Source organism: Sorex fumeus, unplaced genomic scaffold (genome assembly GCF_029834395.1).
Source record: "Sorex fumeus unplaced genomic scaffold, SorFum_2.1 ptg000111l, whole genome shotgun sequence".
Lineage (NCBI taxonomy): Eukaryota > Metazoa > Chordata > Mammalia > Eulipotyphla > Soricidae > Sorex > Sorex fumeus.
The window spans coordinates 8,164,992-8,190,793 of record NW_026606168.1 but is presented as its reverse complement, the minus strand read 5'-3'; the positions used below and the strand labels follow the sequence as shown (position 1 = coordinate 8,190,793).

The 25,802-nt window shown below is 37.2% G+C and overlaps 1 protein-coding gene across 2 annotated transcripts in view; it reads right to left on the bottom strand.

The window, feature by feature from the left end:
* Window positions 1-11,876: 11,876 nt before the first annotated feature.
* FGF7 (fibroblast growth factor 7) overlaps window positions 11,877-25,802 on the bottom strand; it is a 62,930-nt gene continuing 49,004 nt past the window's right edge. For both annotated transcript variants that reach the window (XM_056135396.1, XM_056135397.1), the window contains exons 3-4: window positions 15,427-15,530; window positions 11,877-13,002 (exon numbers count right to left, since the gene is read on the bottom strand). In XM_056135396.1, the coding sequence (XP_055991371.1) occupies window positions 12,808-13,002; window positions 15,427-15,530 (299 nt within the window). In that variant the 3' untranslated portion in view covers window positions 11,877-12,807. The remainder of the gene's footprint in view (window positions 13,003-15,426; window positions 15,531-25,802) is intronic.

Below are 25,802 nucleotides of genomic sequence, written 5' to 3'. Positions count from 1 at the left end.
CCCAGAGACTCAGAAATAAATCTCAAAACCCAGCGACTTTTGGCAGAAATGCATCTGGACCATGCAATAGGTTACTGTCGCCAGGTCACCCCAGGGGGGAAAGGGTGCTGCCCCTCCGCCTGCTCCCCCTTGGTGGCCTGGTGGCCACCATCTTCCAGAGACCATTGGACAGTGAGGTTTGGGCCCACAGTGACGAGACACATGGGGCCTCACGGGATGGGGGTGGAGCCGGCCCTTTCCTCCCCACCCCAATGAGACCCTGAATCGCTGCCCATGAACGGCCTCTCTGGTTCCTGATCAAGCTGCTTATGGCCATGATCCCAGAGACTCAGGAACAGATCTCAGAACCTAGCAGGTTTTGGCAAGAAATCTCTCCAGATTTAATTGTTAAAATTTTGGAATTTCAAAATTGCACAGCCACTACTGCAGTCGCGTGGCATCATATATCATTCATCACCAGCTATTAAAAAAAAAAAAGGTCTACGGTTGCCTTTTCAGCAGATCTGAGTGTTGGAGTAAAATCCCAAATAATAATGGTGGGTGTGGTGTCGAAATGTTGAATGTGATCAAAGTATAGAGAGAGTGATTTGGAAATTATCTGCCCCACAGGTAGGGGGAGGGTGTGGGATGAGGGTATTACTGGTGTTTTGGGTGGTGGAGAATGGGAACTGGTGAAGGTATGGGTGTTTCATTGTATGACCAAGACTTAAACCCGAAAGTTTTGTAACTGCTCTCACGTTATAAAAAAAAATGGGGAAAAAAAGAGTAAGGTGGAGTTCATGTAAAATTCAATCAGCCTAATCAGTGGCTGAATAAATACTCCTATATTAATAAAAAAAAAGGGTATCTGTTCTGAACTTTTATTTTGTTTTTTTTTTAAATAGTAGCTAACATAGGGAAATAGACTAGTTGCTCATTGATAGAGGTATGATAGTTATGTGGTATTTGAACTGTTCAGCAACATTTTTAGTTGAAATTCTGACATTTGTGGAAAAAAGGAAAGTAATTCAAAGGGATATGCAGAGCAAGATAAGTCAGAATGAAAAAGATAAATGTTAGATAATTTGCACCTCTATGTGCAAAATAACGTGCACAGTAGGTGAATGGATAAACCAAAATTAAGATAAACTAATGTACAATGACTTTAGAACTGAGTTTACCAAAAGGGAAAAAAGTGGAGGAAAGAGAAGACATTTAATGAATGATGGCTGTTTTTCTTTTCATTAAAAAAATAAATATGCATGATGAAAATTTAAATAGAATTTAACCGAATTCCATACATTTCAGATATAATATTCAAATTTTATATTTATTTTGTTCTTACTCGGATTTTCCACTTTATATATTGCATGTTTATTTAACTAAGAGTTTTGAGATGACTCATAACAGCTATGTTTTTCCCCCTATCTTATAAAGTGTCCTTTCTGGTTTGTCATTATATATTATATGAATGCTTCTTATGTAAACATGAAAAAAATGAAAAGAATGTTTCACACACATGATAAATATTTTTGCCATGTTTTCAAGCATTTTTACATATTTTTGGTATATTCCCAATTTAGTTCTTCCTTCTCGAGTGGTAACAACTATACTAATTTTAGGTGGACTTTCTTCCTTTCTATATTGTTTATATGTTCTTTACTTGGTATGAACATGTATATCAAGCTTATTATATTTTAATATCTAAGTATAATAAGCATTCAGTAATTAACCAATAGATGAGACCAATTTTTTTTTTTTTTTTTTTGCTCTTTGGATCACACCTGGCGATGCACAGGAGTTACTCCTGGCAGTGCTAAGGGAACCATATGGGATGCTGGGAATCGAACCCGGGTTGGCCGCGTGCAAGGCAAACGCCCTACCCGCTGTGCTATCTCTCCAGCCCCGAGACCAATATTTTTTTTATAATTTATTTATTTATTGAATCACTGTGGGAAAAGTTACAAAACTTTCAGGTTTAGGTCTCAGTCATGCAAATATCAAACACCTTTCCCTTTACCAATACTTATTTTTTACCACAAAGAACCCCAATAAAACCCCACCCCTCACCCCTCCCAATGCCTGCGAGGCAGATGAATTCTAGTTAACACTCTATCTGCTTTGATTAGATTCATTGTTTCAATAAAAGATGCACCACTATTATTTAGAGTTTACCCCCCCCCCCCCAAATCAGACATGCTGAAAAAGCATTGTGAAGTGATTCGCTTTCTACAGCTGGGTTCAAGAATTAAATGTTGGTTTTGGATTTCCGTTATTTTACTAATTAACCCTGGAAGTATTTCTACTGAGAGTCAGATAATTAAGAGATTGGTTTCTGTGCTCTGGAGTCGTGGCCGTGCTGGAGAGCCGCTCGTGGGGGGCAACTGGTAGCCTCGGTAGGGCGTGAAGGACGGACTGGAACGCCCCCCTTCCCATGAGGTTTTAGTCGCCCCCACACCCCCGGCTCATACCTGCTCTCCACAAGGCTCCCATGTGGCCGCCATCTTTCTTTCCAGAGGGAGGAGGGCGGAAGGGAGCAACACCCTTTCCCCTCCGGGCAGACATGATGGCCTGGACTAACTCATAGTCCATTCACTTTTCTGCTCCAAGCTGCTGGGTTCTGCATTAAGTCCTTGTGCTTCTGGGGCCGTGGCCATGCCAGAGAGCCGCTCGTGGGGGGCAACTGGTGGCCTCGGTAGGGCATGAAGGACAGACCGGAACGCCCCCCTTCCCATGAGGTTTTAGTCACCCCCACACCCCCGGCTCATACCTGCTCTCCACAAGGCTCCCATGCGGCCACCATCTTTCTTTCCAGAGAGGAGAGGGCGAATGGGGCAACACCCTTTCCCCTCCGGGCAGACATGTTGGCCTGGATTAACGCATAGTCCGTTCACTTTTCTGCTCCAAGCTGCTGGGTTCTGCATTAAGTCCTTGTGCTTCTGAGGCTGTGGTCATGCTCCAAACTTAACTCTGATTTTCAGGGAGAAACGTTGGGTGATTTACTTCCCATTGATCACTTTGTATATACAGAGATGTCGCGCGGCTGCGTAAGTGGCTGCGTGGTTTGGAGGAAAAGTCCTAGTTCCCGCATACTCGAGCTATGTTTGTAGAGGCTTCTGGTCACTGGGGTTCCATCTGGGGGAGGCGGGATGCGGCACCTACCCCATCTGGGGCTTCCCGGTGATCTCGGCCCTTTTTGGAACCTGGTGTCTTCTCCGGCAGCTGTGGAGCCAGCCCTCCATGTGGCCCTTCTTCTCTCTCTGCATCTGTGTGCTGTAAAGATCGAGACCAATATTTTTGATTGTTAAATTAGTCTATAGTTTGTTTACAGTTGAAAGTTTTTTCACTTCTAGAAAATACCACTTATCAGTTTTTAATCTCATTAACATTTTTTATAAATATTTCCTATTTGTATATTATTTTATAATAATCTTTGTTAAGTCTCCAATGGAGACGTTACTGGGCCCGCTCAAGCAAAATTGAAGAATGGTTTTATTTCCACATCCATTCAGTGGAATCTAAAATTAAAAAATTACTCTAAATAATGATATATTCTTTCAAAGAGCCTTTATATATATGAAATGATCATTTTATTGAAGAAAACAAAAATCAGTTTGCTCCAAACATACTTACTATATTAATGTGAAATATTAATAAACACATAAGTTATCCATAAATATGTGAAAAGGTATTTCTCTAAATATAGACATATAAAAGGTGCGATGGGTATTTTATATTATAAACTGCCTAAAATTTAATCATTTTTAACAACTTGGGAAAACCTTCAAGTTTTAGTATATACTTGATAAAATGTGTTGATTTATTAAAACCTTATGTACTAGATGACTTTTATTTTCATCAATAAAAAAAGGAAACTAAAACATAGCAAAATTACATAATTTGCCATAGGTTACATAACTAATGGGTAAGTGTTATGCATTCAACTCCAGGAAATTCTGGTCTAAAAGTCTGGGTCTTTTTTTAATTTTTTTTCTTAATTAACCGTTAGATACAGTAACAAAAATTTTGTTTGAACTTCTATCATACAGTCATCAAACACCCATCCTTCACCAGTGCACATTTTCCACCACCAAAATCCCCAATATTCCCCCTCCCTATTCAACACCTTCCCCTGCCTATGTGGCAGCCAATTTGCAAAGTATTCTTTCTCTACTTTAGTTACCTTCGATATTTTGAGATCACCCCTACCACCCCTCATACCTGCTGAAAATGCAGTTGCTAGACAATGTGTTTTGTATTGCTTTTTATGGACATAATATAATATAATATATAATTTCTAGAGCGGCCTCATGGTCTAGGAATTCTAAGATTTTAATAATTAGGGTCTTAAGAAATCGCTGCTGCAAGTTGCTCAGGTCCGAGATTTCTGTGTGTGTGTGTCTGTGTGTCTGTATCAAGGCCATGTGGGAGCTTAAGTAGACGGTGGGCAGATGTGGCATCATCTCTGCATCCCATTGGGCTGTGGCGGGGGGAGGGGGTAGGAGGACCCACTCCTCCCCTGTCCCAAGAGACTTGGGATATACTGTCGCTGTGGCTCATACCTTGTGCTTCCTGCTGGCTTCTAGAAAATGGCGACCACTGAAGCTCTTAGAGGGCAGGTGGAGGAACGGCGCCTGCCCCTCTTTGGAGCGGCCCAACAGAGAAGACCTATTGCAAAGTCCCAGGCCATCTCTGCCACAAATTGCTTGGGTCCAAGATTTCTGTGTGTGTCTCTAAAAGTCTGGGTGTTATTAAAATTTTTTAAATTGATTTACCATGAGATACATAGTTACAAAGCTGTTCATGATCAGGTTTCAGTCATAAAATGATTCAACACTCATACCTCTATCAGTGCCCATTTCTCACCACTGATGACCCCAGCTTCCCTCCTGCCACCCCCCACCAGCCTGCCTCTGTGGCTCTATTGCAGGCACTTTCCTTCTCTCTCTCTCTCGCTCTCTCTCTCTCTCTCTCTCTCTCTCTCTCTCTCTCTCTTCTCTCTCTCTCTCCCTTCCTCCCTCTCCCTCTCTCACTCTGTCTCTGTCTCTCTCTGTCTCTCTCTCTTCCCCTGCCCCCCACCTTTTCTGGGCACTATGGTCTGCAACACAGATACTGAAAGGGTATCCAGTTCCTTTACCTACTTTCAGTACGCAGTTCCTATCCAGAGTGATCATTTCCACCTATCTTTGTCATAATGGTCTAAAAGTCTGAACTAATCACTTCATACACTGCATCTTAATCATTTCATTTTATAGACTTGAAAAATCTATTGAGGTTTAAAATTTTCATTACTGGGTGACAATTATAACTTATGAAAATTATCATTTTTAACCACTCAGTACAAATGTGAATAAATCTTTAATTCCTTTCTCAGAACCAAATATTATTAGGTCAAAAGGAAAGGGTAAAGATGTTAGGAAACTGTGACTGATGGGAAGTTCACTTGTTTCCCAATTTTGCATGCAGACTCCTCAAGCAATAAATAGCAACCAGCAGTTTTGGGAATTGGAAAATCCATACCCTGAGTCAAAGTGATCCAGAAGTACATGAAAAGAGAGTCAGGATTTTTGAACCTCCAAAGAAAGTGAACTTCTCAGTTCTGTAATTCAGTGCCCAGGGTTTGTTGTCAGTTGTCTATACCCTTTTTTTTTTTTACATACTATAGGTGAGATCATCCAGTAATTTTTTCGCCCTCTGGCTTACTTTACTCAGCATGATACCCTTCAGTTTCATTCAAGTCTCAGCTAACTGTGTAATTTCAATTTCCTTATGGCTGCACAGTACTTCATTGTATATTTACATCACAACTTCTTTATTCATTTGACTGTCATTGGACATTTGGATTGTTTTCATATACTGGCACTGTGGTGCAGTGAACACAGATACGCATGTATCTTTTAAAATTAACATTCTTGTATTTCCAGGTAGATGCCAAGAAGTGGAATTGCTAGGTCATATAAGTGCTGTCACCTTTTGAGATATTTTTTGAACATCTCCATCCTGTTTTCCTTAGGGACTGAACCAGACAACATTCTCACCCACCCAAAAATGAAGCTTACTTCTTTATTACATCCCTGACAACACTGGTAGTTTTCCATTTTTTATATATGTCATTCTTACTGCTATGAGATAATAAGTCAGTTTTGATTTTCATTTTTCTAATAAGTGACTCACTATTTTCATATTTTTATTGGCCATCCATATGTCCTTTTCAGTGATTGCTTTATTCAAGTGTCTGTTTATCTTCTCTTCCAATTTGTGATGGGGTTACTGATTTCTTGGGGGGTTGGAGCCATAGCACAGCAGTAGGGCGTTTGCCTTGCACGCAGCCAACATGGCCGACCCGAGTTCGATTCCTCCGCCCCTCTCAGAGAGCCCGGCAAGCTACTGAGAGTATTTCGCCCTCAAAGCAGAGCCTGGCAAGCTACCCGTGATGTATTCGATATGCCAAACACAGTAACAACAAAAGTCTTCAATGGAGATGTTACTGGGCCCGCTCGAGCAAATCGATGAACAACGGGAGGACAGTGACAGTGACTGATTTCTTGTTGCTGGGTTTTGTTAGTGATTTGCATTCTTTTTTTGTTGGGCGATATTAGTCCTTTATCTGATCTGCTGTGTGCAAATGTTTTCTCCTGTCTGGTAGGGTATCTTTTTATTTTAACCCATATTTCTGAAAATACCAGCCTGGGATAGTGGGTGGAGATAATGATGAGTTGATTTGGAATTAGCACAATGGCATTGGTGAAGTACATTTGGGCAATGTTGGTGTGGGTGAGGAGAGGTAACTGTTGTAATATATCACATAAATTATAATTTTAAAAATATTGGTGCTGGAACCATAATACATATTATGGGCAGGTAGGGCAGCAGGTAGGGCATTTGCCTTGCATGCACCAGACCCAGGTTCAATTCTCAGCATCCCATATGGTCTCCCTGAGCACTGCCAGGAGTAATTCCTACGTGCAAAGCTAGGAGTAACCCTTGTGTGTGACCCAAAAAGCCAAAAAAAAATTTTGAAAACAGCCATATAAAAAAATAAATAAAAGTCAAAAACAAAAGAAATTGAAGTTCCACTGGGAAACACAGATCTGCTTACAAAGCTCTGCTTTTCCATAGGTGAACTAAAATGAAAGGTATATCATTTTTAAAAAGCAAGGATTGCTTCAATAGGTATAGTGGTTTTTGTAAATTTATGCTTAGATTGTGACTTCTAGGAAATATATTTAATGTAGAAGTTTATTCAAATTTACATGTTTGTTTCAACTTTGAGCCTCTAATGGTTCTCCTGAACACTAAACTACTTTTCAAAACTATCTTCTGTGTTTTCGAAATTATTTAGTGGTCTGGGTCCAAGCCAGGTTCGATTCCTCTGCCCCTCTCGGAGAGCCCAGCAAGCTACCAAGAGTATCAAGCCCGCAAGGCAAAGCCTGGCAAGCTACCTGTGATGTATTTGATATGCCAAACACAGTAACAAGTCTCACAATGGAGACGTTACTGGGCCAGCTCGAGCAAATCGATGAACAACGGGAGGGCAGTGCTACAGTGCTTGAGCTTGTCAGAGATCTGAAATAACATCTCCCAAACATCAAACTTAAGCACCATTATTTATAATATTGTTAATGGCCAGAGCAATAGTACAGTGGATAGAACATTTGCCTTGCTTGCAGCTGACCTAGGTTCGATCCTTGTCATCCATTATGGTCCCCTGAGCACCACCAGGAGCAATGCCTGAGTAGAGAGCCAGGAGTAACCCCTGAACATCACTGGGTATAACCCCCCCAAATAATAATAATAAAATCCTAAGATACATTATAATACCGTCATTGTTTCAGGAATACCTTATTGCTACACTAGAACCACATACCCTGCCTCTCCAACACCTGGCAAGCTCAGTTCTATAAAGTTTAGGCCTGTTATCTTTAGCCATTGTCTTCACTCTTTCTCTATACGCCATACATTTGCTCATTCAGTACTTGTCCTTTGATTCACTTCGTTCAGTATTATAAACTCCAATTCAACCCAAGATGAACTGCAGGATTTCATCTTTTCTGATATCTGAGTTGTATTTCTTTATGTATATGTACCACAGTGTTTTTACACACTCATCTTTTTTTTAAAGCACTGGATTTTTTTCAGATCTTGGCCATTGTAAATAGTACGACAATGAACATGGGGGTGCAAATACCTTTTTGAATTCATTTTTTGGGTGCCTTTGGGGTGAAGCCAATAAGTGGATCACTGATTCATACATTTCTCATATTCATTGAAAGTGAGAGAGATAGTACAGAGGTAAAGGCATTGCCTAGCACACAGCTGACCTCATTTCAGTACCTAGGACCGAGTATGGTTCCCCAGTCACCTTCAGGAGTGAACCTTGAGGACAGAACCAGGAGTAATCCCTTGGCACAGCTGGATAATCATAGAAATTTCCCCACTCCCACTTGTGCTACCCAAATCATAGAAATTCTTTTCATGGTAATTTAAGTTTTATGTTTCTTTATCATCTGAGTAAGAATCTTTTTCACACAAGTTAATGGTAGTAAAGTAGTGTATAGATCAAGTTACATGATGAAGTCCTTATACATCTTTCTGATGCGTCACTTCACTTTGCTCACTTACGTGAACTTCATATTCAAGCAAACAATTTTCCTGTGGAATAAAATGCATAAGTTGCACGAATTTTTAAAAGAGATATTAAAGACATTTTATGTCTTTTATAGTCTACCTTCATGGCATTTCTTAGATTCTCATTCTTTATCTCTCTTATCCTTGGTACTTTAGTAGAAAAATTTCGAGAGGCACCAGTTTAGGATATTTGTGGATATAAAAGTGTTTTTACTATAGCTGTGTCTCACAGTTTATTAATTTATTGCTAATCACAGTTAATTTATTATTAAATTAATAAACTGTCTCACAGTTTATTAATTTAACCTCATTAAGATGAACTAAGACTTTATCTACAGAGAACCTTTTCCTCTATCAGTTTAATTTAAAGCCAAATCACATGTTAATAATTTATAAAATGGATTTTTATATAAAAGCATTTATGTAAAAATTAGTTCACTAATTGCACTGAAAGCATCTTTTATTAGTACTTTGGTTACTGTACTACGTTCTTCATTTTCCTCTCTATTTATTGGAAGGCTATAAGTTTAACAAATTTCCACTTTCAAAGAATATTGTAGGAAAGGCAATACTGCATATGTGGATATTGTGCACAATCCTCTTCTTTGTTCAAATAAAAGGTTACACATAAATGTTAGATTGGGACTTAAGATGGGCAATTGTATCATTACTTTCCTCCTTTTTTGAGTCAGTCATAAGATAGGCTAGTCATTATGTATGAAGAGAAAACTGACCAAAAACATAAATCACATTTAATGCAAATAATAAGATTAAGTTTCAGTTGGAATTTTTAATTTTTTAATTTTTTTTGTTTTCTGGGTCACATCTGATAATGCTCGGGATTTACTCCTGCCTCTGTGCTCAGGGATCACTCACATGGGACTTGGAAGACCATATGGAGTGCTGGGAATTGAACCCAGGTCAGCATCATGCAAGTCTAATACCCTACCCATTATGCTGCCTCTCCAGCTCTCAATTGAAATGTTTTAAATGGAGATCACTAGATGTTAGTCCTAATAATCTTAGAGTAGGAGATGCATATTAAATGACCTAGACCCTTGCTCCTTGCTTCTTAAACTGGGTTGTGAGCCATATTATAACTAAATGTGCAGAATATGGGTGTTGCAAATATATCTATATCTATACATATATATGCAACAGTGAAAGGTTTCTGAACGCATGACTACCAAAAATAAATTTTAAAATGAAGCATTTCTGACTTCAGTATTCTCAGGTGTTAAAGGGGCTGTGGGTACAAACAATTGAGCCCAGATTAGGTACTTCTAACAGCTCTGTATACTTAGCCAGCTGCATAATTTTGGATATGTAATAATCTCAGAATCTTGACTTACAAATGATAGGAAAGATTAAGAGATGGAGCTAATATTTCATGCATTTTTAAGATTCTAGAATTTCAAGTATATGTAACTAGTATAAATATTAACTTCTAAAACTTTTATTTCAGGGGAAGGGCTACACCCAGCAATGCTCAGGGGTTATTTTTGGCTCTGTGCTCAAACCTGGTGTGCTAAGAAAAACCAATTATTGAAATTGTTTCTAGAAAGCTTTAATTCATGACCTACAATATTGGGTTGGTTTAACTACCCAATTCTGATGTTTCTTTAGTTAATGTTTCATTAGTCTTCTTATAAATTTTCTTTGATATTAAACATCGAATATACTGGAGCGATAGCACAGCGGTAGGGCGTTTGCCTTGCACGCAGCCAACATGGCCAACCCGAGTTCGATTCCTCCGCCCCTCTTGGAGAGCCCGGCAAGCTACCGAGAGTATCTCGCCCCCCCCCCCCCCCCCATGGCAAAGCATGGCAAGCTACCCATGATGTATTCGATATGCCAACCACAGTAACAACAAGTCTCAAAATGGAGATGTTACTGGGTCCGCTCGAGCAAATCGATGATCAGCGGGAGGGCCTATACTTTTGTTAATGACTGTGAACAAACCCTCTGCTAGGCACTAAGAAAGCAAATCTGAAAAGCTTATGTGTTCCTCTATGTGCAATGCATTCATATGTCTGCAGTCACAGAACCTAATTAAGGGACCCTAAGAAGGTTCTTAATCAGAGAAAATTTGAATATTATTTATGGCATTCCCAAGTATATATAAGAAGGGAAAATTCTTTCTAGCTTCCTACAGCCTAGTCTTGCAGTTAAGCTATAAGAAAATTAAGCTGTTGTTTCTGTTAACTTAATCTTTCATATAACTTCCATCTACAAATATATTACCATAAAATATTGGCATAAAATGGAGTTGAATGGTGAATATTCTGAAATTAAAACTACAATGTCTAATATACCAACAACTTTAAATAAGTGTTGACCTGTGCTACTAAGATCTGATAATTGGAAGAATCATTAAGTGGAAATTTCACTTTCTGATAAGACCATTATTTGTAACCTAACCTCAAGCTTTCATAATATCGCAGGACCTTAAATACCCAGCCACAGACTTTATTTTGGGCATTTTTTGCTCTCACTCTTTATTAGGAAAGCAATTTTCAAAATGGCCGTAATCTGTTCAAGAAGAGTTTTAGAGGTTAGAAAAACCAATCAAAGCATATTTTTAAAATATGCATTATACTCAAACATATTCTGGAATTTTTTGGGGGGTCGCATATGTGTGTGTGTGTGTGTGTGTGTGTGTGTGTATCTCGGAGAGCCCGGCAAGCTACCGAGAGTATCCCGCCCACACGGCAGAACCTGGCAAGCTCCTCGTGGCATATTCCATAGGCCAAAAGCAGTAACAATAATGGGTCTCATTCCCCTGACCCTGAAAGAGTTTCCAATATGGAAGCTTTGGGAAAGATGAGTAAGGAGAGGCTGCTAAAATCTCAGGGCTGCGATGAATGGAGATGTTACTGGCACCCACTCGAGCAAATCGATGAACAGGATGACAGTGATACAGTTGATTAGTCCTTTCATCTGCTGTGATTTCACTTATATGATTCTATTTAGTTGACATGCATACGTGACAAAAACATATTTTATATTTTTATATTGTTCCCTGTGAGACATCTATTGAAAAATTGCTGCAGGCTGTCATTTTTGTCTGTCAGTCAATATCTGATGGCCCAAGTGCTGTGCACTAGCCTGGTATTGGTCAGAAAGGGGATAGGAAGCTTGCAACTGAGACGGGCGGTTTTGTTATTGCCTGGCTGTAGAATTGAAAGCATATGAAACAGATACAACTTAATAGGTTGTTTTTCTTTATAAATAACATAAACTTAAATAACAAAACAATAAAGTTCAAATACAACTTAAAATAGAGTTTAATGCTGTAACCACAGTAAAGAAGCATGATTATTCGTGGGAAAAACATTGTTAAAAGCCATATCCTGGATATGAATTATACAAAAGATAGATTATGTTATTCAAAAAAACACACAAAGATTTCTGAATTTTACCTTTAGGAATCATAAAATGTTTTCTTGTGTCAAGTGAGATGAAGTACAGAATTATCATTATTATTGCTATTTTATATACAAGATTCTTTTTTTAAAAACACACTTTTAGCAATATCCTTTCAATTGGAGCAGCACTAAAATTTTGTTCCTGTTGATAAGTACATGTTCTAATTCTTTACTTTTGTAAAACTACCTATTTGATATAATTCTATAGTAGAATTTTTGAAAACAGTCCCTTTTTCTGAATAGATTTTAAGAGAATATTAATTTTTCACTAGAAAGCATTTCAAATACTGCTCATCTTCCATAGTTAATATTGGCTTGATTGTTTGACAAGTCATTCCAGCAGCCTTTAGGTCTGACATATCTTATAAAACATCATCTGAATTATTATTAATATTATTATAGCAGCCATTTTATAAGCAGATAGGAATATTTAAATAATCATCAGATAATTGAATCTAACATACTCTTAAGGGTAAATTAATTTAAGAAAAAACATTACTATTACTAACACCATGATTGTACAATCAGTTTTACAATTTTTTACAACTTTTAGTTACTAAATCTGATTGTTGTGTATATTTTTCAAATCTTTCTTTAATGCAGTCTCTTAAAATAAACATAAATGCGCAAGTCCAGCTTGATCAGTTTTTCAGTAGTTTTCCAGCCTTTCTTGGTTACTTTTTAAAAATAGAAAAGAAAAGAAAAAAAGAAAGAAAACAGTCCACGTAAGAAATCTCCCTGCTGGAACTGGTTTCTTATGTACCATATGTGATTAGGTTATTGCCATAGGAAGAAAGTGGGCTGTTTTTTGTTCTTTCTTGGTTTTCTTCCCTTTTACAGGAAACCCTTTTTGATTTAAGGCAACAAACATCTCTCCTCCACCGTGTGTCCATTTAGCTGATGCATATGTGTTGTAATGGTTTTCCAGAATTAATTCTTTGAAGTTGCAATCATCGTTGCATTCTTTCTGTTAAAACAAACAAACAAAAAAGGTTACCCTAATTATTTTTAGAGGGGGTCAATTAAACAGAGTAAGTAATAATACTTGGTAGAACTAAAAGATATATACATTTATTAGAGTGTGAAGCTAAATTCCTGAAACTTATTTAGTATTGTAAACTGATGAGATGTCAATTTTTAAATGAAAACTTGTGACTTAATAAAATGGGTTTATTGCAGTTTATTATCTATGGTTGGAATAATTGTCAAAAATAAAAAGGAGAAGTAACAGTTTTTTAAAATGATACTCTCTGAGTTTTGCAACATATGCAACATATGTAGTTTTTCAAATAAGTAGCTTTTTGGTGGTCAGTTGCTGTTCTTCAGTCTTAGGAGTTATTACTTCCTAATTAAAAACTTTTAAATTACTCTGTTCACCCATTCCCTAACTCCTAGATTTGGTATAATTCACAGAATTTCTTGTCTTCCTCGACTTAAGAACATATCTCACCACTCTTCTTAATTTACTACTACACTTCTACTGTTATGAAGAAAACTTTATACATAAATTATAATTAATTTATTCATCCAATTAATCATTCATTCATTCAGTTAAACCTATATACTTGTTTGATTTGGGAGCCCGAACAAACTGTGCTCAGGTTTTACTCCTGGCTGTGCTCTCAAGTATCACTCCTGGAAGGGCTCAAGGGTGACCATACACAGTGTTGGGGATCCAACCCAGACCAGTTGCATGCAAGGCAAGTGCCTTGCACACTGGACTATCTTTCTGGCCATTAGTTAAACTGTATGTTATTTTATTATTGATTGAGATTATGTAGTTTACAGTATTGTTAATAATGGTATTTCATGCACATAATTCCAACATTTCATCCATCACCATAGTGTTCCCACATCTTACCTCCAAGGACCTCAACATCTAACCCTACATTTTAATTACTGTATTCAGGTGCTTGACTGTGATGATACAAAGAATGTTAGTTATACCTTATTGTAGTAGAGTGAACTGTTACATATTTTATGTTATAATAAAGTGGTTATATTGGGAATGATCACAGTTTAAATCCATGATTGTGAAATTATGTTGATAAACAACTGTACTAATTTTTCCCGTGGGAAATTTCAAGTCAACTGTGTCAAATCTGATGGACTTTAACAAAATGTTTCATTGCTGACAAGTGCAAATTTTACCTTTATGTATCTAAAATACACATGAAATTTCAGGGCAGGAAAAATCTCTAGTGGTCCATTCACCCAGTGGTCATTTTACAGATAAAAAATGGGAGTTAATAGAATTTAAGCAATGTTTCCAATGTCATGTAGAAAACATTTTCTTATTTTTTTAAATTTTTATTAGTGAGACACCATGAGGTACAGTTGTAGACCTACAAAATTTGTGCTTGGGTTTCAATTATACAATGATCAAATACCCATCTCTCCACCAGTGCCCATTTCCCACCACCACGGATCCCAGTATCCCTCCCACCCCCCAACCCCCTCCCCATCCCACCTTGCCTCTGTGGCAGGGCATTCCCTTTTGTTCTCTCTCTCCTTTTGGATGTTGTGATTTGCAAAAGAGGCATTGAGTGGCAATCATTTTTGGTCTATAGTCTACTTTCAGCATGCTTCTCCCATCCTGGGAGGATCCTCCCAACACCCTTTATTTGGTGCTCCCTTCTCTCTCTGAGCTCCCTTTTCCCCTAGCATGGCCTCCAAGCCATGGAGCAAAATTCCTGGTACTAATCTCGGCCATTCTTGGGTGTTAGTCTATTTTGTTACTTTATGTTCCCCAGATGAATGCAATCAGAAAACATTTTCTTAATATTTAAATATAAAGTGTTCTAATAAAATCATTGGCATATCAATGGAAAAAATTAATCCCATTTTTACTTTTAAGAAATATATTGTTTTACCCAAATGTCCAACAACAGATACTTGGCTAAAGAAGCTATGGTATATATACACAATTAAATACTACATAGCTATAAGAAAAGATAAAATCTTGCAGTTTGCTGCAACCTGGATGGAACTGAAGAGTGTTATGTTAAATGAAGTGAATCAGAGGAAGAAGAACATATACAAGATGATCTCACTCATCTGTGATATATAAACAAACAAAACAAAGGACCAGACAATAATGAATTGATGACAAGACAGTGGTCTTTGATTGCAAAATAGAACTTAGCAAGTAGCAGAGAAAGGAGAAAGAAGAATTAGGAAAAGGTGGGATAGAGGTGACATGAGGACAGAGTTGGAGATCCTGGGGGACTTTGGTGGTGGTGAAGATACAAGTAAGTAACAGTGCCCATCAGAAATAAACATTAGCACGAATGTAATGTTACAAAACTACAGTAAACACATTTTTAGAACAATAACATTATGTTTTAACAAAATATTTTAAAATTAAGTCTAAGCTATGAATCATGAATACCTTTGCATAGAGTTTTCCATCTTTGTTCATTGCAAGGTAGTATTCACTTTCCACTCCCTTGATTGCCACAATTCCAACTGCCACTGTTCTGATTTCCATAATATCTGGAAAGAATCACAGAAGTTTCAGTTATTTAATCAGTATTGCATGTTATCTAAAAACGACAATTCTTATTTCTTTTATAGTTGGAAATTTGTGATATCATTAATGTGATTTTTTACTCAATCTGAGAACTTCTGCGCCATGCCGCAAATACTGAGTCGTTCGTTTGTTTGTTTGTTTTTTGTGAGTGTGTGCCTGCCTGCCTGCATGCCTGCCTGTGTTACAAAGTTGTTCAGGGCTGGATTTCAGACATGCAATGTTCCAGCACCCATCCCTTCACCAGTGTACATTTTCCCACCACCAGCGTTCCCAGTTTTCCTTCCACCACCCCTCATCTTGCCTGCCTCTATTGAAGGCACTTTTCTTCTTTCTCACTCTCTCTCACTCGTTCCTTTTGGGCATTTTGGGTTGCAATACAGGTAAGTAGTTCTTCTTAAATAAGGAAAGTGTTAAGTGTTGAGTTTTTTATTTTGTATTCTTTGGGGAGGGGACTTTTAACAACTTTTATTGAAGTAATATACAATATTTTGTAATTTTGAAGTGTGCATCATCAACTTGGTCTTTTATATTGTAGAAAAATATCTGAATTCAAAGAAATAGTTACAAATTTCCATTTTTATTCCCTAGAATTACATTTCTAACTTACTTTGTTAATAGCAATAGCTAATATTTATTGCACTTATATCACATGTTAAAGATTATTCCAGCATTCATATATCAGCTCCTTAATTTATCACCACAGACTCTGAAGCTTTTGCTATTCCCAAACAGATTAAAAAATTTAGGCTCAGAGAAATTAAGTAATTTGCTCAATTCTCACAGCTAGTGTCATTTGAATCAGGAGAATCTGATTCCTAATCAGTTCATAATACTGCGAACACAAATAATAAGCTAACATATTTACACTTTTACTTAAAATGTATGTAACAATATTGCTAAAAGAATATCTCTTGAATATGCTTAAATTGAATAAAACTTTGAATTAAGGCAGTTTTAGTAATAATAAACTTGACATTTTAATAAGGTAGAGATTACCAACTTGAAAGAGTTAAATATTTTAAACTGATAATGAATTTTTCGTACATGAGAAAATACACTATAACCAGTTTATGAATTCAGTTCATATAGTAGTGATTCTTTCATATCTGCCAAGTTTTTTAATCTTTGTTGAAATTTTTGACAAAATGTAGTTACCAAATAATGTTAATATACTGTTCAATTATGTCTTTTTCTTAAGTATTACATTTTAACGATTTATACCATAAATAGCAAAATATCAGTTGAAAATGCCATGTTAAATTAAGAGGTTAGTGAGCCTTTTATGAGATGTATAATAATTATACTTTTAACATGAAGGTACCTCCATGCGATATTCTCTTTTCTGTGCCCAACACAATACAAACAAACAAACAAAAAAAAAATCCAAGTCAAATTGCATCCATAAATCTAGTCTCCAAATAGTGTTTTCTAAAATATTCAATATTTACAGGAAAACCTAATATTTTATAGCTTTGTACTTTCATTTAATTCTAACATTTACTCTTTTTGTTTCAGTTTTACTATATGCAAAATAAACTGTTACTCACTTCATTGGGGTTTATGTAGCATAGCTAATAATAATCGTCTGTTTCACACATGTGGTACCTATAGAAGCTATTTCCCCAGTATATTATGCTTAGTGCTAGTCAAATCTTATTCAGATGAGAGTTCCATAGCTGTTTGTTTGGAAACTAATGTCAACAAACAAGACATGAATATTTCTTCATAGAACAACTGTCCACAAAATATATTACAATATATATCGTAATATACAAAATGATAATTATTGATAATTATTGGTATGTGAACACATGTGCTTTAAAATTCATTCAGGATATGTCTATTTTGTCTAAGCCCTTTTCCACCTCTAAATCCTTTTCTGTCCTTGCCCACTGTGGTTGCTGTTTGTTTACTTTTTTTGTTTAGACAGCCACACCCAGCAGCTTACTCCTGGCTTTGCCTCAGGGATCACTCCTGGTGGGATTCAGAAGACCAGAGGGGTGCCTGGAGGTGGAACTGTGGATCAGCAGAGTGTAGAGCAAGACCCTTAGCTACCGTACTAGCTTTCTGGCCCCTGCCACTGTGTTTTCATTGCACCCTGATTTTCAGAAATATTGTTGATTTTTTTCAACTCTACCACTGCTTGAACCACATCACCAAATTCTTTATATTTTTAATAACACACTTAAGAAGAAGACAAAATGCCTGAAAAATACCTTAGCAAAGAAGATAACTTTTAAAGGTTCAATCTTTAATTTGGTTGAGGGGAGATTTGAAAATGTCAGGGTTCCTGATTCAATAACATGCTGAATTTCTTTTTCACTAAAAAATCAACAGATCTAATAAAGATTGCTTGACAAAGCTTTAAGCAGTATTTCTAGAATACTCTACCAACCTGACTTTCTAGAGCTGTCTATAATTACAGACTGTCAGTTACAGCTACTATCCTCTCCTTTATTGAAGAAAACCGAAGAATGAAAAAAACTAAAATTACTCCTCCTTTATTCATGTGCAGTGTGGATAGCAATGTACAGACCTAGAAAGATTAGTTCTATGTAAACTCACAAAATTCTTCCCCCAAAACAAGAAACCATAGAAGTACTCAGAAAATGTCATATGAAAATATATAACATGTCTGTATTAGCTATAAAAATAGCTGAATTTTTGTTTCTTCCACAGTTTTTTTCTTTTGCCTTGTGTAAAATGGTTATACATATGAGTTAATTTGTTCTCAGACACATAAGGTATATTTAACATGGTTATATCAAATTGTTAACTTAATGATTATTGGTAGAATGATCATATTATTGAAAAGTATTTAAAACAAATTAAGCAGCCTTTTCCATCTTGGAGAAGGCCAAGTTCTCTCTTGAACACACCCCTCTGTCTTTTTCACCCCTAGCACTTCTATAAGTAAATTTATTTAAATAAAACGCTTTGTTTCACTAAAGGACAAAAAGGAACTAGATCACTATCAAACATCATACACTAATTTTAATTCAAAATGTATTTAGGGGCCGGAGCAATAGTACAGTGGGTAGGGTATTTGCTTGCATCTGACCGAACTGGGTTCAATCCCTGGCATTTGATATGATTCCCCAGCACTGCCAGGGGTGATTCCTGAGTGCAAAGCCAGGAGTAACCCCTGAGCATTAACAAGTGTGCCCCCCAAAAAATGGATTTAAAACTTACATAATACCCGAAGCCATAATAAACACATGAATAAAATATAGATGATACAATCCTGGACTTTGACCACAAAGATGTATTTGAAAAACAAACTCCAAAAGGGAAAAATACATTAAATAAAGTATATAGAACTATACAAAATTTAAGAGTTTTTACACAGAAAAACTACCAAAACAAATGTCACTTGACAATTGGGAGAATATATTTGCATGTTAATGTTTGATAAGGAGTTGATATCCAAATTCAACTTAACAGCAACAAAAAAGAAACTCAATTGAAGAAACAGGCAAAAACCTCAATAGACACTTTTCCAATGAAGACAAACACATTACCTGCAGGCATATGAAATTAAACTTGTAAATTAACTTATTATCAAGAAAATTCAAAGCAAAACCACAATGAGATATCACCTAATACCTGTGAAAATAACCTATATATCTAAAAGATTGGAAGCAACTAATGTTCCAGAGAAAGAGAAGAAAATGAAACTCTTCACTGTTTGTGGGCTATAAATAGTTGTAGTCTCAATAGAAAATGATGTGGATTATACTTAAAAGGCCAAAAAATAGAAATACTATATGCATCTACAGGTGTGACCCAAAAAGGAAAAAACATCCCTCCAAAGCGGGTAGGGCGTTTGCCTTACACGCGGCCAACATGGCCGACCCGAGTTCGATTCCTCCGCTCCTCTCGGAGAGCCCGGCAAGCTACCGAGAGTATTCGATATGCCAGACACAGTAACAACAAAGTCTCCAATGGAGACGTTACTGGGCCCGCTCGAGCAAATCGACGATCAACGGGAGGGCCTTTACCTTTACCTTTACCTTTTTATTTATCTCATGTTTAGGCTCTTACAAGTAAGTATCTAGAAACAGAAGGGTGCATATTTTTTCAAATGATTATTTTCATATATTTTGAGTAAATGTTTATAAGTGGTATAAAATATATAAAAAAATCATTTGAAAAAAATAGATGTAGATGCACAAGAGTTACTCCTGACTCTGCAATCAGAAATTACCACTGACAGTGCTCAGGGGGTCATATAGGGTGCTGGGAATCAAACCCAGGACGGCTGAATGCAAGGCAAATGCCCTACCTGCTGTACTTCAGTCCTGGGAGGGATTTTTTAACTATACGTTTAAAAGCTTTGTTTAAGGAAGATTAATTGGACATAAATGACTGAAGCTATGTAAGGACAGTTTTCAAGCTACTGTTATTCATAGATGTTCATGTTGACCATAATGGGTAATTGTGGTCAATTATGACCTTTACCTAAGAGAATAAATAAAGGTTTTACAAACGCTTTGCTTAAATTACTAATTCAGGAAAAGTCAGTTTTATAATGCATGTGGGCAAAGCTTCTTAGAGTTCTTAATCATATTTAGATCACTGTAGAGAGCTGTCAAGACCAATGTGTTTGAAAAGATCTTTTCTAAATCCTATTTATATTGGTCTATTGGTATCTTCATATTTTCAGATGGTCTATCTTTAGAAATTTTACATAACTGTCTATATATATAAATTTATAAATAGCAATGCCATGGCATATGAATGCAGTAATGCTTAATATGCTCCAACATGTCTAGAGAATTTTATAATGACATTTAAAAATACCAGCTTGCATGCTAAATAATGTAACTGAATAACAAGCTATATAAAACATTCATGTTTACTCAACTTGGTTACTAATTTGTTAGTATGGCTTTAATTAAAAAGTGATTTGAAAACATTATACAACTGTGATTTTTATACACTGACACAATTACAGGATATCAAGGAATTTTTATAAGCACTGTCATTTTTGCATATTTATTTGCTTTCGATAAATGTGAGAGTTGTGTTCAGTTCTAATGTCTTCCTGTATTCTAGGTAGCCTTTTCTCACCTACTTTAAGCATTGAACACTTGGAGTCAGAGAGTAGCTCTATGGTAGAGCACTTGCATTGCACGTGCGTGGCAGACCTGGGTTTGATTTATGGCACTGAAAATTTAAACTCCCTAAGCAATATTCTGTGCTTTTTAATACCCATTTTAGCTGGGTCAAATGTAAGCTCAATTTCTAATTTTTTGAGAATTGTCCATACTGTTTTCCAAAAGGGCTGAACCAGTAGGCATTCCCACCAGCAGTGAAGGGGAGTCCCTTTCTCGCCACATCCACGCCAACACAGGTTGCTTTTGTTCTTTTGGATGTGGGCCAGTCTCTGTGGTGTGAGATGGTATCTCATTGTTGTTTTGATCAGCATCTCCCTGATGATTAGTGATGTAGAGCATTTTCTCATGTGCCTTTTAGCCTTTTGGATTTTTTCTTTGGAAAAGTTTCTATTCATTTCATCACCCCATTTTTTTGATGGGGTTAGATGTTTTCTTCTTGTCGAGTTCAACCAGTGTTTTGTATATCCTTGATACCAACCCCTTAACAGATGGGTATTGGGTAAATATCCTTTCCCATTCTGTAGATTGTCTTTGTATTTTGTCACTGTATCTTTTGAGGTGCAGAAGCTTCTTAATTTAAAATAGTCCCATTTGTTTATATCTGTTTCCACTTGGTTGGTCAGTAGAGTGTCGTCTTTGAAGATACCGTTACCCTCAATATCATGGAGGATTTTGCCGACCTTGTCTTCAATGTACCTTATGGATTCTGGTCTGATGTTGAGCTCTTTAATCCATTTTGATCTGACTTTTGTGCATGTTGTTAAGTCGAGGTCTAAGCCCATTTTTTAAATTAAATTTATTTATTTATTTTGAATACCCATCCCTCTACCAGTAATCATTTCCCATCACCACAGATCCCACTAACCCTCCCACCCACCATTCCCCCAATCCCGCCCTGCCTCTGTGGCAGGGCATTCTCTTTTGTTCCCTCTTTCCTATTGGGTGTTGTGGTTTGTAAAAGAGTTAAGTCTGATTTTCAGGGAGAAATGTAGGATAATTTACTGTCCATTGATCACTTTATATATAAGGAGATGTCGTGCGGCTGCATAAGCTGCCGCGCAGTTTAGAGTAAAAGTCCTGGTTCCTGCATAACGTTTCTTCTCTGTGGCTGTGTGCTGTAAAGATGGCGCTGGGGGATGGGTTGTGGGCGTGACTTCCGGAATCAGAGGTTACCTGGGAGCTGGGGCAGTACCGGTCGTTTGGGGTGAGATTCCTGTTCCCGCATGCTCGAGCTGTGCTTGTAGAGGATCATGGTCACTGGGGTTCCATCTGGAGGAGGCATAATCCCATTTTTTTGCATGTGGTTGTCCAGTTATGCCAGCACCATTTGTTAAGGAGACTTTCTTTGCTCCACTTCACATTTCTTGCTCCCTTATCAAAGATTAGATGTTCATACATTTGGGGTTGTGTGCACAGATATTCCAACCTGTTCGATTGGTCTGCGACCCTGCCTTTATCACTCCTGGGAATATATCCCGGAGAGGCAAAATAATACAGTCAAATGACATTTGCCCTTCTATGTTCATTGCTGCACTATTCACAATAGCCAAAATCTGGAAAAAAACTCGAGTGCCCGAGAACAGATGACTGGTTAAAGAAACTTTGGTACACCTACACAGTAGAGTACTATGCAACTGTTAGAAAAGATGAAGTCATGAAATTTATATACAAGTGGTACTACATGGAAAGTATCATGCTAAGTGAAATGAGTCAGAAAGAGAGGGACAGACATAGAAAGATTGCATTCATCTGGGGAATATAAAGTAGCAAAATCGAAGACTAACATCCAAGAATAGCCGAGATAAGTACCAGGAGGTTCACCCATGGCTTGGAGGCTAGCCGCTCATGCTAGGGGAAAAGGCAGCTCAGATAGAGAAGGGAGCATCAAATAAAGGGTGTTGGGAGGATCCTCCCAGGATGGGAGAAGCGTGCTGAAAGTACACTATAGACCGAATATGATTGCCACATAATGCCTCTTTGGCAAACCACAATACCCAAAAGGAGAGAGAAAACAAAAGGGAATACCCACAGGGATGGGGTGGAATGGGGGGGATGGAGGGATGGAAGGAATACTGGGAGCACTGGAGGTGGAGAATGGGCACTGGTGGAGGGTACTCGACCATTGTATAACTGAAACACAAGCACAAAAAATTGTAAGTCTACAACTGTACCTCATGGTGTTTCAACCAATAAAAATTTTTTTTAAAAAATACCCATTTTTAAACTTACATGTTTATATCCTGGCACTTTTCTTGTGGAGTTCACTGGGACAGAATCTAGTTGATGTTAAGTAGGTGGAGTATTGCATGGCAACTCCCAGGAATATTCCATAAGAGTAGCCATCAGTAGCTCTTTGCATACACTTTTTCTTTCTTTGTTCTATCTCCTTTCTTGAATATAAGGGATACTCCCTTATATTATAAAAACCAAATTATTTTACAGTGAACTTAATAGAACCTAGAAATCTCAATTGCATTTGTGGAACAAAGTCATCACTTCTCCAAATACTACTGATAAAGATAAACTGTTTTAAGTACACCTAATTTTAATGCATACCTAATCCTCATTTGTTAGGTGCATTTTTCATAAAAGGGACATAACCCCAGAAGCCCTTTTTGGAGAAGTTATTCTAAGCCACCAACCAGAATATCCTATTTTCAACATTTGTTAATAGTCCAGTGTTTATATTCAGGGACTTTTTTCCTACTTCCAAAGTCATGAGATAAAAATAAAAGAAGAAATTAAATCCCTATGCTTTTACGTGCTTAATTTTCTAATTCAGAATGTCAGTGTCACTAGAGTTTCCCAGTTTCTTTGGATAGTATCATTTATTCCCACATACCTAAGGATTTAGTTACCTTAAATCTTAATCAGCACATGTTGGAAATATCCCAATACTCCTAGTAAACTGGGTGAGACCTGGGTTCAACTGCTTCCTAGCCTAGGAATAATCTTAAATCTGCTACCACTTCTGAATGTTCCTTAAACATGACATGCTGTGGCAAATCTATCAGAAGATCAAATTCATTCTTCTTGGTTAGAATGTCATAACTCTTCATTGGTGAAGAAAACTATTTTGGGGCACTGAGTTATGGTCAAAACTCTGTACATACGTTCTCTTTCTCCTCTATATCAGCTTATTATATTTCATTATCAGTTATACTGCATCTTAATGATAGTTTGGATCCCCTAGCCTCTTCAGATTTTTTCTTTTTGATTTCATTTCTTCATGTTTTTTTCATTTTGACTTTATTTTCAAAGTGTTTTTGGCCCCTAAAAAATTGCTTACCAGAACTCTTTACAATAGCAGAATCTGGAAAAAACCTGAGTGCCCAAGAACAGATGACTGGTTAAAGAAGCTTTGGTACATTTACACAGAGGAGTACTATGTAACTGTTAGAAAAGATGAAGTCATGAAATTTACATGCAAGTGGTACTACATGAAAAGTATTATGCTAAGTGAAATGAGTCAGAAAGAGAGGGATAGACATAAAAAGATTGCATTCATCTGGGGGACATAAAGTAACAAAATAGGAGATTAATACCCAAGAATAGCCGAGATCAGTGCCAGGAGGATTACTCCATGGCTTAGCGGCCAGCCAGGCATTCTAGGGGAAAGGGCAGCTCATATAGAGAAGAGAGCACCAAATAAAGGGTGTTGGGAGGATCCTCCCAGGATGGGAGATGCATGTTGAAAGTAGACTATGGACCAAACATGATTGCCACTCAATGCCTTTTTTGCAGTCCACAACACCCAAAAGGAGAGAGAGAAGAAAAGGGAATTCCCTGCCACAGAGGCAGGGTGGGATGAGGGGGATGGGTGTGGGAGGGATACTGGGATCCATGGTGGTCGAAAATGGGCACTGGTGGAGGCATGGGTATTTGATCATTGTATAATTGAAACCCAAGCACAAAATTTGTAAGTCTACAACTGTACCTCATGGTGTCTCACTAATAAAAATTTTTTAAAAAATTGCTTACCTTATCTAATGAACATTGAATGAAGTATCTTAAGTCTTTTTAACTTTTATATTTAAAAACTACAGTTTATATTTACATCACATGTGATTTTTTACCATTTCATACACAGGGACAAGCATAACAAATACATCCCAAATCATTCCAAATGGTTCTATTGATGTTCTTGCATCCTGAAATTTCTTCTTGCAAGCTGTGAGTTTCTAGACTATAAATTTTAATTTTGGGGGATATCTTTTTCCCCCTTTTGTTATTGTTCTAGGAAGTGAATCAAAATTCTGAAATGATCAACTTAAAGTCAAGCCTAACTCCTTTCACTCAATATTATAGAACACAAATAATTTGATGTTTACTTGATAGCAATGATTTACATTATTTCCACCATATTTATGTATCCTCTTTCACTGTTCATTTCTGTAACTTCTAGCCCCAGTTTATGATGAGGCTAAGACAAAAGGATAAAGAAATTAACTTTGAAAATGAGTATATGAGAGGAGAATACATTTTTTACTGAAATAGGAGTAACAATACAATTGACTTTTTATGCCTTTTTGTGAGTTTTATGGTCTGACAATTGTCTATATAAAGTAAAGTAAAGTAATGTAAAGTAAAGTAAAGTAAAGTAAAGTAAAGTAAAGGCCCTCCCGTTGATCATCGATTTGCTTGAGCGGGCCCAGTAACGTCTCCATCGTGAGACTTGTTGTTACTGTGTTTGGCATATCGAATATGTCACGGGGAGCTTGCCAGGCTCTGCCGTGCGGCCGAGATACTCTCGGTAGCTTGCCGGGCTCTCCGAGAGGGGCGGAGGAATCGAACTCTGGTCTGCCATGTTGACTCCGTGCAAGGCAAACGCCCTACCGCTGTGCTATCGCTTCAGCCCATTTATTTATTGTCTATTGTAGTGTACCTAAATTTGACGAAAGCAAATCACTTTTGGTATAGAGCCACAGCAAACTTCTAGCTTGCTGGATGTGTAAGATTAATAGATCACTTATTAGCAACAGAAAATATTTTTTCACATTAATTACATTTTACTTTAAGAGTATCCCTAATGCTTTTAGAATATCTACCTTTCAAATATGGTGATCGGGGGCTGGAGTGATTGTATAGTGGATAAGGCAGTTGCCTAGCACCCAG